Source organism: Podarcis tiliguerta, assembly GCF_965153285.1.
Source record: "Podarcis tiliguerta genome assembly, chromosome: 10".
Taxonomy (NCBI): Eukaryota; Metazoa; Chordata; class Lepidosauria; order Squamata; family Lacertidae; genus Podarcis; species Podarcis tiliguerta.
Window position 1 is genome coordinate 63,942 of NC_139543.1, and position 16,720 is coordinate 80,661.

The window sequence follows — 16,720 nt, forward strand, 5'->3', positions numbered from 1 at the left end:
GCTGCGGCAGCAGAGCAGGTCGTCGAGGCTTTGACAGCCAGAAGAGTCAGAGGCAGAGGCACAGGTCATCGAGGCTTTGACAGACAGAAGAGGCAGCGGCAGCAGCACAGGTCATTGAGGCTTTGAGAGCCAGAAAAGGCAGTGGCAGCAGTGCAGGTTGTTGAGGCTTTGACAGCCAGAAGGGGCAGTGGGAGCACTGCAGGTCGTTGAGGCTTTGATGGCCAGAAGGGGCTGCGGCAGCAGAGCAGGTCGTTGAGGCTTTGACAGCCAGAAGAGGCAGTGGCAGCAGCGGAGGTCATCGAGGCTTTGACAGCCAGAAGGGGCTACGGCGGCAGAGCAGGTCGTTGAGGCTCTGACAGCCAAAAAGGGCTGCGGCATCAGCACAGGTCATCGAGGCTTTGACAGCCAGAAGAGGCAGCGGCAGCAGAACAGGTCATCGAGGCTTTGACAGCCAGAAAAGGCAGTGGCAGCCGTGCAGGTCTTTGAGGCTTTGACGGCCAGAAGGGGCTGCGGCATCAGAGCAGGTCGTCGTGGCTTTGACATCCAGAAGGGGTTGCGGTAGCAACGCAGTCCATCGAGGCTTTGACAGCCAGAAGATGCAGTGGCAGCAGCACAGGTCATCGAGGCTTTGACAGCCAGAAGAGGCAGCGGCAACAGAACAGGTCATCGAGGCTTTGACAACCAGAAGAGGCAGCGGCAGCAGAACAGGTCATCAAGGCTTTGACAGTCAGAAGGGGCTGCGGCAGCAATGCAGGTCATTGAGGCTTTGACAGCCAGAAGAGGAAGCGGCAGCAGAACAGGTCACCAAGGCTTTGACAGCTAGAAGAGGCAGCAGCAGCAGCATAGGTCATTGATGTTTTCACAGCCAGAAGGGACTGCGGCAGGAGAGCAGGTCGTCGAGGCTTTGACAGCCAGAAGAGTCAGCGGTAGCAGCTCAGGTGGTCGAGGCTTTGACAGCCAGAAGAGGCAGTGGCATCAGCGCAGGTCGTTGAGGCTTTGACAGCCAGAAGGGGCAGTGGCAGCAGAACAGGTCATCGAGGTTTTGACAGCCAGAAGAGGCAGCGGCAGCAGCACAGGTCATCGAGGCTTTGACAGCCAGAAGAGGCAGTGGCAGCACTGCAGGTCGTTGAGGCTTTGACGGCCAGAAGGGGCTGCGGCATCAGAGCAGGTTGTTGAGGCTTTGACAGCAAGAAGTGGCAGTGGCAGCAGCACGGGTCATTGATACTTTGACAGCTAGAAGGCGCTGCAGCAGCAGCGCAGGTTATCGAGGCTTGGGCAGCCAGAAGGGGCTGCGGAAGCAGAGCAGGTCGTCGAAGCTTTGACAGCCAGAAGAGGCAGCGGCAGCAGCACAGGTCATCGAGGCTTTGACAGCTAGATGAGGCAGCGGCAGCAGGACAGGTCATTGATGTTTTGATAGCCAGAAGGGGCTGCGGCAGGAGAGCAGGTCGTCGAGGCTTTGACAGCCAGAAGACTCAGAGGCAGCAGCACAGGTCATTGATGTTTGGACAGCCAGAAGGGCCTGTGGTAGCGGAACATGTCATCAAGGCTTTGGCAGCCAGAAGAGGCAGTGGCATCAGCGCAGGTTGTTGAGGCTTTGACAGCAAGAAGTGGCAGTGGCAGCAGCACAGGTCGTTGATGCTCAGGTTATCGAGGCTTGGGCAGCCAGAAGCGGCTGCGGAAGCAGAGCAGGCCGTAGAGGCTTTGACAGCCAGAAGAGGCAGCGGCAGCAGCACAGGTCATCGAGGCTTTGACAGCTAGAAAAGGCAGTGGCAGCAGAGCAGGTCTTTGAGGCTTTGACAGCCAGAAGAGTCAGAGGCAGAGGCACAGGTCATCGAGGCTTTGACGGCCAGAAGAGGCAGCGGCAGCAACGGAGGTCATCAAGGCTTTGACAGCCAGAAGATGCAGCGGCAGCAGCACAGGTCATCGAGGCTTTGACAGCCAGAAGAGGCAGCAGCAACAGAACAGGTCATCGTGGCTTTGACAGCCAGAAGAGGCAGCGGCAGCAGAACAGGTCATCAAGGCTTTGACAGTCAGAAGGGGCTGCGGCAGCAACGCAGGTCATCAAGGTTTTGACAGCCAGAAGATGCAGCGGCAGCAGCACAGTTCGTCGAGGCTTTGACAGCCAGAAGGGGAAGTGGCAGTATAGCAGGTTATCAAGGCTTTGAGAGCCAGAAGAGGCAGCAGCAACAGAACAGGTCATCAAGGCTTTGACAGCCAGAAGAGTCAGCGGCAGCAGAACAGGTCATCAAGGCTTTGAGAGCCAGAAGGGGCTGCGGCAGCAACGCAGGTCATCAAGGTTTTGACAGCCAGAAGATGCAGCGGCAGCAGCACAGGTCGTCGAGGCTTTGACAGCCAGAAGAGGCACTGACAGCACTGCAGGTCGTTGAGGCTTTGACGGCCAGAAGGGGCTGCGGCATCAGAGCAGGTTGTTGAGGCTTTGACAGCAAGAAGTGGCAGAGGCAGAGGCACAGGTCATCGAGGCTTTCACAGCCAGAAGAGGCACTGACAACACTGCAGGTCGTTGAGGCTTTGACGGCCAGAAGGGGCTGCGGCATCAGAGCAGGTTGTTGAGGCTTTGACAGCAAGAAGTGGCAGAGGCAGAGGCACAGGTCATCGAGGCTTTGACAGCCAGAAAAGGCAGTGGCAGCAGTGCAGGTTGTTGAGGCTTTGACAGCCAGCAGAGGCAGAGGCAGAGGCACAGGTCATCCAGGCTTTGACAGCCAGAAGATGCAGCGGCAGCAGAACAGGTCATCAAGGCTTTGACAGCCAGAAGAGGCAGCAGCAGCAACGCAGGTCATCGAGGATTTGACAGCCAGAAGATGCAGCGGCAGCAGCACAGGTCATCGAGGCTTTGACAGACAGAAGAGGCAGCGGCAGCAGAACAGGTCATCAAGGCTTTGACAGCCAGAAGAGGCAGCGGCAGCAGCACAGGTCATTGAGGCTGACAGCCAGAAGAGGCTGCGGCAGCAGCACAGGTCATTGAGGCTGACAGCCAGAAGGGCCTGCGGTAGCGGCAGCAGGTCATAGGCTTTGACAGCCAGAAGAGGCAGTGGCATCAGCGCAGGTCGTTGAGGCTTTGACAGCAAGAAGAGGCAGCGGCAGCAGAACAGGTCATCAAGGCTTTGACAGCCAGAAGAGGCAGCGGCAGCAGCACAGGTCGTCGAGGCTTTGACAGCCAGAAGTGGCAGTGGCAGTATAGCAGGTCGTCAAGGCTTTGACAGCCAGAAGAGGCACTGGCAGCACTGCAGGTCATTGAGGCTTTGACAGCCAGAAGAGGCAGTGGCAGCACTGCAGGTCGTTGAGGCTTTGACGGCCAGAAGGGGCTGCGGCATCAGAGCAGGTTGTTGAGGCTTTGACAGCCAGAAGAGGCAGCGGCAGCAGAGCAGGTCATCGAGGCTTTGACAGCCAGAAAAGGCAGTGGCAGCAGTGCAGGTCGTTGAGGCTTTGACAGCCAGAAGAGGCAGAGGCAGAGGCACAGGTCATCGAAGCTTTGACAGCCAGAAGAGGCAGCAGCAGCAGAGCAGGTCGTTGAGGCTTTGACAGCCAGCAGAGGCAGTGGCAGCACTGCAGGTCGTTGAGGCTTTGACGGCCAGAAGGGGCTGCGGCATCAGAGCAGGTTGTTGGGGCTTTGACAGCAAGAAGTGGCAGAGGCAGAGGCACAGGTCATCGAGGCTTTGACAGCCAGAAAAGGCAGTGGCAGCAGTGCAGGTTGTTGAGGCTTTGACAGCCAGCAGAGGCAGAGGCAGAGGCACAGGTCATCCAGGCTTTGACAGCCAGAAGATGCAGCGGCAGCAGAACAGGTCATCAAGGCTTTGACAGCCAGAAGAGGCAGCGGCAGCAGCACAGGTCATCGAGGCTTTGACAGCCAGAAAAGGCAGCGGCAACAGAACAGGTCATCAAGGCTTTGACAGCTAGAAGAGGCAGAGGCAGAGGCACAGGTCATTGATGTTTGCACAGTCAGAAGGGCCTGCGGTAGCGGCAGCAGGTCATCAAGGCTTTGACAGACAGAAGACTCAGAGGCAACAGCACAGGTCATTGATGTTTGGACAGCCAGAAGGGCCTACGGTAGCGGCAGCAGGTCATCGAGGCTTTGACAGCCAGAAGAGGCAGTGGCAGCACTGCATGTCGTTGAGGCTTTGACAGTCAGAAGGGGGAGAGGCAGCAGGGCAGGTCATCGAGGCTTTGACAGCCAGAAGGGGCTGCGGCAGCAACGCAGGTCATCGAGGATTTGACAGCCAGAAGAGGCAGCGGCAGCAGAACAGGTCGTCAAGGCTTTGAAAGCCAGAAGAGGCAGCGGCAACAGAACAGGTCATCAAGGCTTTGACAGGCAGAAGATGCAGCGGCAGCAGCACAGGTCGTCGAGGCTTTGACAGCCATAAAAGGCAGTGGCAGCAGTGCAGGTCATTGAGGCTTTGACAGCCAGAAGAGGCAGTGGCAGCACTGCAGGTCGTTGAGGCTTTGACGGCCAGAAGGGGCTGCGGCATCAGAACAGGTTGTTGAGGCTTTGACAGCAAGAAGTGGCAGTGGCAGCAGCACAGGTCATTGATGCTGTGACAGCTAGAAGGTGCTGCAGCAACAGCGCAGGTTATCGAGGCTTGGGCAGCCAGAAGGGGCTGCGGCAGCAGAGCAGGTCGTCGAGGCTTTGACAGCCAGAAGAGGCAGCGGCAGCAGCACAGGTCATCGAGGCTTTGACAGCCAGAAGAGGCAGCGGCAGCAGAGCAGGTCATCGAGGCTTTGACAGCCAGAAAAGGCAGTGGCAGCAGTGCAGGTCGCTGAGGCTTTGACAGCCAGAAGAGGCAGAGGCAGAGGCACAGGTCATCGAAGCTTTGAAAGCCAGAAGAGGCAGCGGCAGCAGAGCAGGTCGTTGAGGCTTTGACAGCAAGAAGAGGCAGCGACAGCAGAATAGGTCGTCGTGGCTTTGACAGCGAGAAGATGCAGTGGCAGCAGCACAGGTCATCGAGGGTTTGACAGCGAGAAGAGGCAGCGGCAGCAGAACAGGTCATCAAGGCTTTGACAGCCAGAAGAGGCAGCGGCAACAGAACAGGTCATCAAGGCGTTGACAGCCAGAAGAGGCAGCGGCAGCAGTACAGGTCATCATGGCTTTGACAGCCAGAAGGGGCTGCAGCAGCAACGCAGGTCATCGAGGATTTGACAGCCAGAAGATGCAGCGGCAGCAGCACAGGTCATCGAGGCTTTGACAGACAGAAGAGGCAGCGGCAGCAGAACAGGTCATCAAGGCTTTGACAGCCAGAAGAGGCAGCGGCAGCTGCACAGGTCATTGAGGCTGACAGCCAGAAGAGGCTGCGGCAGCAGCACAGGTCATTGAGGCTGACAGCCAGAAGGGCCTGCAGTAGCGGCAGCAGGTCATAGGCTTTGACAGCCAGAAGAGGCAGTGGCATCAGCGCAGGTCGTTGAGGCTTTGACAGCCAGAAGGGGCTGCGGCAGCAGAACAGGTCGTCGAGGCTTTGACAGCCAGAAGGGGCAGTGGCAGTATAGCAGGTCGTCAAGGCTTTTACAGCCAGAAAAGGCAGTGGCAGCAGTGCAGGTCATTGAGGCTATGACAGCAGAAGAGGCAGTGGCAGCACTGCAGGTCGTTGAGGCTTTGACGGCCAGAAGGGGCTGCGGCATCAGAGCACGTTGTTGAGGCTTTGACAGCAAGAAGTGGCAGTGGCAGCAGCACAGGTCATTGATGCTTTGACAGCTAGAAGGTGCTGCAGCAGCAGCGCAGGTTATCGAGGCTTGGGCAGCCAGAAGGGGCTGCGGCAGGAGAGCAGGTCGTCGAGGCTTTGACAGCCAGAAGAGGCAGCGGCAGCAGCACAGGTCATCAAGGCTTTGACAGCCAGAAGAGGCAGCGGCAGCAGAGCAGGTCATCGAGGCTTTGACAGCCAGAAAAGGCAGTGGCAGCAGTGCAGGCCGTTGAGGCTTTGACAGCCAGAAGAGGCAGATCCAGAGGCACAGGTCATCGAGGCTTTGACAGCCAGAAGATGCAGTGGGAGCAGCACAGGTCATCGAGGCTTTGACAGCCAGAAGAGGCAGCAGCAGCAGAACAGGTCATCAAGGCTTTGACAGCCAAAAGAGGCAGCGGCAACAGAACAGGTCATCAAGGCTTTGACAGCCAGAAGAGGCAGCGGCAGTAGAGCAGGTCATCGAGGCTTTGACAGCCAGAAAAGGCAGTGGCAGCAGTGCAGGCCGTTGAGGCTTTGACAGCCAGAAGAGGCAGAGGCAGAGGCACAGGTCATCGAGGCTTTGACAGCCAGAAGATGCAGTGGCAGCAGCACAGGGCATCGAGGCTTTGACAGCCAGAAGAGGCAGCAGCAGCAGAACAGGTCATCAAGGCTTTGACAGCCAAAAGAGGCAGCGGCAACAGAACAGGTCATCAAGGCTTTGACAGCTAGAAGAGGCAGCGGCAGCAGAACAGGTCATCATGGCTTTGACAGCCAGAAGGGGCTGCAGCAGCAACGCAGGTCATCGAGGATTTGACAGCCAGAAGATGCAGCGGCAGCAGCACAGGTCATCAAGGCTTTGACAGCCAGAAGTGGCAGTGGCATCAGCGCAGGTCGTTGAGGCTTTGACAGTCAGAAGGGGCTGCGGCAGCAGAGCAGGTCGTCAAGGCTTTGACAGCCAGAAGAGGCAGCGGCAGCAGCGCAGGTCATTGAGGCTTTGACAGCCAGAATGGGCTCCGGCAGCAGAGCAGGTCATCGAGGCTTTGACAGGCAGAATAGGCAGTGGCATCGGCGCAGGTTGTTGAGGCTTTGACAGCCAGAAGAGGCAGTGGCAGCAGCGCAGGTCGTTGAGGCTTTGACAGCCAGAAGGGGCAGTGGCAGCAGAACAGGTCATCGAGGTTTTGACAGCCAGAAGAGGCAGCGGCAGCAGCACAGGTCATCGAGGCTTTGACAGCCAGAAGAGGCAGCGGCAACAGAACAGGTCATCAAGGCTTTGACAGCCAGAAGGGGCAGTGGCAGTATAGCAGGTCGTCAAGGCTTTGACAGCCAGAAAAGGCAGTGGCAGCAGTGCAGGTTATTGAGTCTTTGACAGCCAGAAGAGGCAGCGGTAGCAGCACAGGTCGCTGAGGCTTTGTCAGCCAGAAGAGGCAGTTGCAGCACCGCATGTCGTTGAAGCTTTGACAGTCAGAAGGGGCAGCGGCAGCAGCACAGGTGGTCTCACCGGCAGAGCCTAAGTGACAGCAGGTAAAGTCGAGCAACATTTATGGACTCAAGCCTGATATTCACCTGAGAAGGTGGTGCCTTCTTTTGACCCCCAGGCTTGTTCTGAGCTATGGAAGGTATAGAGCTGCCCCCCCCCTTATCAGACAACAAATATCACGTATTTCATAAGCATATAATGTCATGGTTTTACAGTTGGACTGTGAGCTCAGTTTCTAAAAAGCACCTCTTGAATGGGTTATTTTGGGATTGATTCAGGTTGGCCCCCAAAGGAGCTCACTTCAGTTAATTGGTCTCCAGCAAGAAGCACCCAGCCACGCATGACCCCTCATGCCGCTTCTCATCCCAATCTGGCCGCAGCAGAAGCTAGGCTGGTGCTTCCATTTGGAACTATGGAGTTCTCCGCTGGTTTCTGGTGGGCCTGGACCCCACATTCCAACCTCTAGGGCTGGGCATGGCCCTCCCAATCTAAATCGCCTCTGCTCTCACAGTCAGGTTGGTGGGAAAGGGAAGGAAGGAGTATAGAATCATAGAATCATAGAATCATAGAGTTTGAAGAGACCACAAGGGTCATCGAGTCCAACCCCCTGCCAAGCAGGAAACACCATCAGAGCACTCCTGACATATGGTTGTCAAGCCTCTGCTTAAAGACCTCCAAAGAAGGAGACTCCACCACACTCCTTGGCAGCAAATTCCACTGTCGAACAGCTCTTACTGTCAGGAAGTTCTTCCTAATGTTTAGGTGGAATCTTCTTTCTTGTAGTTTGGATCCATTGCTCCGTGTCCGCTTCTCTGGAGCAGCAGAAAACAACCTTTCTCCCTCCTCTATGTGACATCCTTTTATATATTTGAACATGGCTATCATATCACCCCTTAACCTCCTCTTCTCCAGGCTAAACATGCCCAGCTCCCTTAGCCGTTCCTCATAAGGCATCATTTCCAGGCCTTTGACCATTTTGGTTGCCCTCCTCTGGACACGTTCCAGTTTGTCAGTGTCCTTCTTGAACTGTGGTGCCCAGAACTGGACACAGTACTCCAGGTGAGGTCTGACCAGAGCAGAATACAGTGGCACTATTACTTCCCTTGATCTAGATGCTATACTCCTATTGATGCAGCCCAGAATTGCATTGGCTTTTTTAGCTGCCGCATAAGCTGGTTGGAATCATGCTGAACCAAACACATCCTAAGCTGGGTCTGAACTGCAGGAGGGTTTGGACTTGGCTCATAAAGAGCATGAGATGAGGCTTGAAACTGGAGAAATCTCTTCCGTTCAAAGACTTAGTGGCCTCAATAAATAAATGAAAAAAGCTTATTTGGATGAGCAAAGGATGATGATGATGATGATGATGATGATGATGATTTAGTCTCCCCACCCTGATACATAGCGGAACAAAGAGAAAAAAAGATATGTAATAAACCAGCAGACACACAAAAATCAATCTTTAAAGCAGGCAAAAATAAATACATATGAACTTATACCAGCTTTAAGGTGTTTCCAATAGGACATATAAAAATGTAATTTTAAGAAAAATCTTAGCGTTCCAAAGGTGAAGACTTGTCCATCCATTAACGGAATACCTGTATGATTGCTGCCTGCAATAACTTGCGCGCTAGGTCATGGAAGTGTCTGTATCCGAGTCGGACATCCCCTAAGTTGGAGCAAAGCCACTGTAAGTGCATCTTTTATTATGTATACATTCATCTTCTATCAAAAAAACATTGTCAATATATATTAGACATGATAGCAGTGAATGCAGCTGAAGTTGTACAGTTAAATAAAAAATGTGTAAATGCTAAAGAACATTTGACAGTTAAATTGCGAGGAATAAAGAAACCACTAGAAACATTAGAACAGGCATTCCCTGTTTCCAGTTCCTACCTCCAAGTAAAACGCCATGCCAATGGCTCTCTTCTTATTGTTCGGACAGCACATATATTCCCGTGCCAATCGGGCAATCCTCTTGTACTGTTCTGTCGAGGAGGCAAATAAGGTCCTGAAACATAAGAGTAAGAAACAAAGGATTCACAAGCCTGAAGCTGGCAGGAAGAACTGCTCAGCATTCCTGCACAACAACAACCACCACCAGGTTACTTGAACGCTGAGCAGAGCCTCCCACCTGCATTCGCTCCATAAGACGCACACACATTTCCCCTTACTTTTTAGGAGGGGGAAATTGCGTCTTATAGAGTGAACAATATGGTACATTTTCTGAAATAAATAAGAAGTTTATCCCCATTTCCCCAGAAAGCAGGCCTTGCTCTTCATGCCTCACCTGCCAGTCCTTTTCACCTTCTTACCTTGCCAGAAGACGAATGCCTTCGAAAAAGCTTTCTGGACTTGACAGCATATCCCAGCAGCTTTGCAACCCCAAAACCTCAAAATCGTCAAGGTATCCAACACGCCCAATCAGTTGTTTCAGGGCCTGCACAGCGGTCCTGAGGCAAGTGAAGGAATTAAGAATATTATATTTTTAAAATTTGTATACTGCCCTTCACCCGTAGATCTCCGGGCAGTTCACAACATGCAAGTTAAAAAGCACAAAATACAGAATAAAAACAAGAACCAAAGCAAACCAATAACTCCTCTCCCTCCAACAAAAACAGTTGAAAGGGCATAAGAGGTTAATCAGCCAATGGCCTGATTGAAGAGGACCATTTTTGCCTGGCATCTAAAGGCACCAGGCAAGCCTCCCTGGGGAGAGCAACCCACTAATGGGGAGCCACCACAGAAAAGGCCCCTTCTTGTGTGGAGGAGGCACGTGAAGAGGGGCTTCCGATGATGAGCACAAGGTCTGGGTAGGTTCATCTGGGGAGTTTTAGGTCCTTGACATCTTGCAGTCCAACCCCAACCATCACCCCCTGCAGCCTCCCCCATGTTTCCAGCACAAGCGGCAACCTTTTGGCTGTGATGGAGACTTAAGGTTTCATGACACATGAGTCCCACCACACCCAAATCAGCCCATCGTGCGGGAGAGTCTCCAACATCCTCTCCCATCCTAGTGTCCTTCAGATGTTTTGGGCTACAACTCCCATCTTCAGCCCAGTTGTGCTGGCTGGGGCTGGTGGGAGTTGTGGTCCAAAGCGACTGAAGAGCACAGGGGTTGGGGAAGCCTGGGTCTCCTAGCTAACCTAAGCAGAACCTCCATGTCCAAATGAAGTCTATCTCTCGGGGGAGGGCTGAGCCATCACTGCTATGGGTCAGAGAGAGAAGGGAGCCCCCCCCCCAAATGCATTAGCAGGTCCCTTACGTCAGCGGATCGAGATGTGAAGAGGGCTCCGGGATTAGACTTGTCGCCCTCGAACCTCTTCTTCTTGCCTCATGGACAAAACAGATCTGAGTGCTAAGTGCAAACAGCAGGTGGTGGAACTTGCTCTTCAGGATACCTGCAGCCTCAGGGAACGACAGGATATGACACAGAGCATTGGTAGCCTGGAGGGACAAGGAGAGGAGAACGGCATTCAGCAGAGGTCATCGTCAGATCAAGATCTCAGACTCAGACGCGACTCAGAGCCCCGGTCCATCTTACTCAGTGTTGTCTACACTGACTAGCAGTGGCTGTCCAGGGTTTCAGGCGAGGGACTCCCCGACATGGAGATGCTGGCGCCCTTCTGCATACAAAGCAGGTGCTCACAGGATGGACCACTTATTAAGATGCACCCCCCCTCCCAGCAAGAAGCCCCCAGCCCCATCCAGCTCCCATTCAAAACAATCCAGGAGAGAGAAACTGAGTGGTTTCGTACCGCCATTGGCATTTGAGAAGTGCTGCGTCGCCTGGAAGTGACTTCCGCTTTGGGGTCTTCATCCTGCAGCCTTTTCAGGAGGGGTCTCAGCAGCTTGACGCTGGAATATGAATCGGCGACCAACGCCTTCCAGATTGCTGCAGCACTTCTGCAATTTTTCAAAACAGAATTTTTCATTTTTCCTTTTCTTAAAATAAGTCAGGCCTTTCATATTTTCTTTATATTGCACATACATTAGCAAAGAAAGAAACCACAACTTGGAGCACAATTTTTTGCAAGTACGAAATTCAATATAAATAAATATAAATTAAGAAACCCCTTAAATCTAGCCCTCCCCATTTTCACATCACAAAAACTTACTCATCACACTCCTTTGAGCAGTCCAACAGGCTGTCTACGACTGGCTGCAGGCGCTTGGTGGCCAGGCTGACAATAGCCGAAAGCGTCTCTTCCTTAGTGCGGGTGTCGGGGATCCGGTGGAGATGGTGGTAAATCTCCTTCACAACCATAGGCAGCTGGAAGAAGATAAAAGAAGACCAGGATGAGAAAGTGTGGTGAACCTGTTTCTATTTTGCTTAATGTATGTAGGGTTTGGTGTCAGCGTTACTCGTGCCGGTTCTCTGCTGTTCACTTGTGTGTTTTTTTATAAAAAAATTTATTGATTTACAACACAGATATACCATCTGTCAGAGCTGGCTCCAGGTCCCAGCTCACAGAGGACCAACGCTAGCCGGTAGTAATGTACAAAAGTCTTTATTGAAGTACAGTTTCCATTTTCAAGCCGCAGCGCCCCAGCTCTACGTCTAGGGTTTAGATCGGCGAAGCTCCATCTGAATCTCCGCCCCCTGTACACCAGTTTAAGATTCTAGCCTTACTCCACCTCTTCCGTCTCTCCTTTCTCCTCTGGGTTCTGCTACCCCCCGGGGTCCCTTCCTTCCTGGATTCTTCTGACGCTGACGTTGACCCCCCTGACTCCTCCCGCTCTTTTCGGCGGGCTTTGGGACCTGGCTCCCTATCCGGGCTGCCAACCGCGCCGCCCTCCTGTACATTTGAACTTGGCGCGCGCGCCCAGCCTTCAACCTTCCTCTCGACCGTTTCCTCGCTCCCCGATGGAGGCGTGGCCAATCCTGACTCATGTCCTCCCGCTGGCAGTGCGCCGCCTGATCCCGATGCCTGGGACTCCTCCCCCCTACTGCACTCTGGTGTGGACGCTGGTCCTGATTTCCGACTGCTGCTCTCTGAGTCCCCTCTGGCCCCTTCTTCCTGGGGTGCCCCCCTAGGCACCCCCCTTGCTCTGACCATGGGAGCCCCTTTCTGTGAATCTTCCGATTCGCTGGAAAGACTCAGAGACCTCGGACCGCTGTCATCGCTAACATTTCCTTCGGACTCCTCCCCCTCGCTCTCTATTTCCTCCCTTTCTTGTGCCTCTGCTCCTGAACCCCTGACACCATCTATAAAACATTTTCATCACATTTTCCTTTAATGCCGTGCATGCAGTAAATTTTAAGTTTTCTTTCCATAGTTTTTCCCAATCATCAAATTGTATATTATAACTGAAATCTCTGGCCCATTGTATCATTACCGATTTCACTTCTTCATCTTTCGTATGCCATTCCAACAATATCTTATACATTTTTGACAGAATTTTACAATCATTGTTTAGTTTCCCCCTAACATATTGACTTTATTTCGTCAGCCAAGTGCAGGCAATATTTCTGCAAAGTCCTCAGCTCCACTGAGTGTACTATATCGCATAAAGATTTACAGTGAGAGTCGGAGTGAGGAGAGAGGCCGACTGGGCTGGAGGTTATATCCAACAGCGGTTTGTCTCCTGGCAAGGGAGTATTTGAAGTCGTTGCGAGGTCATACGGACAGTCTACCTGCTTGGAAGTGTTTAAAAGGTTGTTTGAAGTCATTGCAGGATCATGTAGGCAATCTGACTGCTTAAAGGTAACAGGCGAAGGAGGCACAAGATTGCAGAAAAACTCTTCTAACGATGAAATAGAAGGCTCTAAGGTCTTAGGTGGTAAATCCAGCCCAGTAGGTTTCGAGATCTTAGACATAGGTTCTGAGGCATTAAAGGAAAGGTCTTCCACAGAAGAGGTACGGCCACGTTTTAGGTTCGTCATGCTGGACCCCTAGAGCGGCTCGGTTATCTGAGAGTCCTTCAGAGGCCAAGCAAAAGCTGGTAGAAGGCCAGGGAAGCGCGGCCGGTGGCTGCCCTAGTAACAGCTAATCAGGCTGTTAGTGAAGCTCATTAAATAGATTTATAGCGCTGAGATTGCAAGCTTCCACAGGGTGAATTCCTGGCGTTAACATCAAACCATTATCGTGCCAACTTCTCGAGAAAAATAGGAGCAAAGTAACTTACAGCATGAACTGAAAAGGGGAGCTCCGGCAAGCGCGTCTTACTTCGTCGCCATCTTCGTCGCCCTATTTTATTACTTCTGCCAAGTTTTAAGCACTGAGATTATTAATTTACCTAGGGTTTTAATAGGTCACAAGATTTTAACTATATTTGTAATGTATTCCTGTTCGTGTTTGTCCTTTGATGCTATGGCCTGTTGGCTATGCAAATAAAGTTTATTGATTGATTCCTTGATTGATCATTGTTTATTATGTCGATTTGAAACTTAGAATCTTTTTCTGCATAACCGCTTTCTTTAAAATCTTTTTTAAACATTTCATTCACCTGAAAATAATGCAACCAATCATAAACATATTTATGACATATTTACACGTACGATTGTGTCGCTACTCACCCTAGTAATAGGGTTGTCAAATTTGCAGATGACACAACCGTGATTGGGCTCATCTCTGAAAGGGAGGGTGAAATGGATTATAGAGATGAGGTGGAGCGGCTGACAGAGTGGTGCAGAGCTAACAATCTGCTCATAAATACAAGGAAGACAAAGGAACTTGTGGTGGACTTCAGGAGACAGAAGAGCAATGTCCAGCCACTTTTGATTGATGGGGTCTGTGTGGAGAGGGTAACAACGTTCAGATTTTTGGGCATTGAATTACAAGAGGATCTGTCCTGGAGTGTCAACACAAGGGGGCTTGTGAAGAAGGCGCAGCAGAGACTGTATTTTTTGAGAATACTAAGGAAAAACCATCTTCCGCAGAAACTGCTGCTTGCCTTCTATCACTGTGCCATTGAGAGCGTGCTCACTTATGGCTTATGTGTGTGGTACGGAAGCTGTACTACCCAGGACAGGATGGGGTTGCGCAGGGTTGTTAAGGCAGCAGAGAGCATTGTTGGCTGCCCACTCTCCACCTTAGAGCAGATTTGTGCCACAAGGTGCCATAGGAAGGCACTGGACATAGTAAAAGATCCATCGCATCCTGGTCACTGTCTCTTCGAGCTCTTGCCGTCGGGACGGAGATACAGGACGATGAAGACAAGAACGAGCCATCTTAAGAACAGCTTCTTCTCCAGAGCGATCTCAGCCCTGAATGGGAAGCCCGGACTTTGAAAGTCATCTAATCTCCCTTGCTGTATTTTACTATATTGTTTAATTAGTGTTTTTATGGAGCAGCCAAGTAATTTCGTTGTCCCCGAAGGGGGCAATGACAATAAAATTATTATTATTATTATTATTATTATTATTATTATTACTTGTTCATATGTGTCGGGTTCAGGAGCAGAGTCACTGGAGAGGGAAGAAACAGAGAGCGAGGGGGAGGAGTCGGAAGGAAATGTCAGCGGCGACAGTAGTCCAAGATCTCTGAGTCTCTCCAGTGACTCGGAGGATTCACAGAAAGGGGCCCCCATGGTCAGGGCAAGGGGAGTGCCCAGGGGGACACCTCGGGAAGAAGGGGACTCAGAGAGTAGCAGCTGGAAATCCGGACCAGCGTCCCCCCCAGAGGGCAGTAGGGGGGAGGAGTCCAAGGCATCGGGATCAGGGAGCGCGCAGGCAGAGGGAGAACGTGAGGCAGGAGTGGCCACACCCTCGTCAGGGAGCGAGGAAACGGTCATTCGGAAAGTAAAACGCGCGCGCGCGCCAAGTTCAAATGTACAGGAGGGCGGCAAGGTGGGCAGCCCGGGTAAGGAGCCAGGTCCTAAAGCCCGCCGAAGAGAGGGGGAGGAGTCAGAGGGGTCTAGCTCCGCATCGGAAGAGTCCAGGAGGAATGAGACCCCGGGGGGTAGTAAGACCCAGAGGAAGAGAGAGAGAAGGAAGAGGTGGAGTAAGATTAGAGTCTTGAACTGGTGCACGGGGGGTGGAGATCCAGACAGAGCTTCGCCGGTCTAGAGTCCAGACGTAGGGCTGGGACGCTGAGACTTGTAAATGGAGACTATTCTTCAATAAAGACTTTGATACTGTACTATCGGCTAGCGTTGGTCCTTGGTGAGCTGGGACCCGGAGCCAGCCCTGACAGTAAGCTCTGTCTCCAATTTTAAAGTTTTGGCACCAAGAACCTCGCCACGTGAGTCGGCGCAGCGAGGACAGAGGAGGGGTGCTTACAGAGCTCACAAAACTCAGGCAAGATGACGACGGAAGAGAAGATAAAAGCCCTGCAAGAAGCGGTGACACAACTCAGCACTGAGGTAATTGCATCCAGGAAGAGAGAGGAGGAGATGGTTACCTCCTGCCGGGATCTCCAGGCCAGGTTGGACGTGCTTTCCAAAGAGGGGCAAACGGGAGCCAAGGCAGAAGGCATAGGTTTGGGGAGAAGGGGAGGAAGCCTTGTCTCGCATTTCGACGGGAGTTTGCAGCAGTACCCCAACTTCAGAGCAGACCTGCTGTTTGCGCTGGATTTACTTGACAAAGACTTTAGAGATGAGAGAGAGAGAGTGGGGTTTATCTTGTCCCATTTGCATGGGGAAGCCAAAACGTGGCTGCGGAATCTATGGAGGGACAATGATCCAGCGCTCCAAGATGCGAAGGCTTTTATTAAAGCAATGGACTCCTGCTTTTTATCAAAGGTAGACGTCGATATTGCCAGGAGGGACATACATGGACTTAAACAAGGCAAAGCCAGCGTGCGGCAGTACCATACTCGATTTTTCGGACTGGTTCATGCCCTGGGGTGGGAAAAAGATTCTGCGCCAGTCAGAGACCTCTTTTGGGAGGGGTTGAATGCAGATGTAAAAGCGGAGATTGGAAGAGGGGAGAGACCAAGGAGCACCCAGCAGGTAGTCCAGAGGGCTCTGGAGATCGGGGTGCATCTGGAAGAACGTCCTTGCAACAGGGAAGAAGGGCGTTGGGGAAGGGCACCAGCCAGAGCACCTCCCTTCTTTCCCAGAGAAGCAGCGCGTGCGCACTCCACACCCTCGCAGGGAGGGGGAGAAGAGCCGATGGAGATAGGAGGTGCCAGGGCTCAGTCAGCTAACAGAGCCCTAACACCGGGAGCAGCCAAAACGAAGCCTCCTAGAGGGAACAGGAAGTGCTACATCTGCGACAGTGCTCAACACATGGCGAAAGAGTGTCCCCAGAGGCTCCACAAGCACACTGCAGCCTCCGCAACAGTCGCTGAAGCAGCTCAATTGAAAACGCAGCAACAGTTAAACGACAGAGTCTGGCTGGAGGAAGAGGCACTGGGGTCCAGTCAGACAAGTCAATGAAACAATCCCCAGCACTTTTGCAACCCACAGACCCCCTCCCACCCAAACCAGTGGTGCAGCTTACAGCGTCTCTCCAACTGCCCAATGGACGCACTCTGGAGGTGCCGATCACCATTGACTCCGGCAGCAACGCTGACTTTATAGGACTGGAATTCATTCAGCAGCACAATATACCACTGCTACCAGCCACGCTGCCCCTGAACGTTGTCACGGTGGATGGCAGAGACTTGTTAGGGGGGCAGGTGGTGCA

The 16,720-nt window shown here is 52.6% G+C and overlaps 2 protein-coding genes and 1 long non-coding RNA gene across 5 annotated transcripts in view; 1 reads left to right on the plus strand and 2 right to left on the minus strand.

Moving 5' to 3' along the window:
* NUDT5 (nudix hydrolase 5) overlaps positions 1 to 16,720 on the minus strand; it is a 1,423,229-nt gene that overhangs the window by 30,064 nt on the left and 1,376,445 nt on the right. The gene's annotated exons all lie outside the window — the stretch shown is intronic.
* Positions 7,098 to 11,584, minus strand: LOC310658208 (maestro heat-like repeat-containing protein family member 7). 3 transcript variants are annotated; one of them, XM_083400076.1, is made up of 7 exons: positions 11,265 to 11,584; positions 10,905 to 11,052; positions 10,412 to 10,593; positions 9,462 to 9,599; positions 9,043 to 9,157; positions 8,742 to 8,812; positions 7,098 to 7,173 (listed from the first exon to the last, which is right to left on the minus strand). In XM_083400076.1, the coding sequence occupies exons 1-6, from the start codon at positions 11,411 to 11,413 to the stop codon at positions 8,774 to 8,776; spliced, it is 771 nt and encodes a 256-aa protein (XP_083256202.1). In that variant the 5' UTR covers positions 11,414 to 11,584; the 3' UTR covers positions 7,098 to 7,173; positions 8,742 to 8,773. The 3 variants fall into 3 exon arrangements, with proteins under 3 accessions (XP_083256202.1, XP_083256201.1, XP_083256200.1); XM_083400075.1 differs by lacking the exon at positions 7,098 to 7,173 and adding an exon at positions 8,315 to 8,449; XM_083400074.1 differs by lacking the exon at positions 7,098 to 7,173 and having other exon boundaries at positions 8,315 to 8,812.
* The window catches only part of LOC310658277, a 332,943-nt gene continuing 325,375 nt past the window's right edge, over positions 9,153 to 16,720 (plus strand). The window contains exon 1 of the long non-coding RNA XR_014502173.1: positions 9,153 to 9,351. This is a non-coding gene — a long non-coding RNA (uncharacterized lncRNA). The remainder of the gene's footprint in view (positions 9,352 to 16,720) is intronic.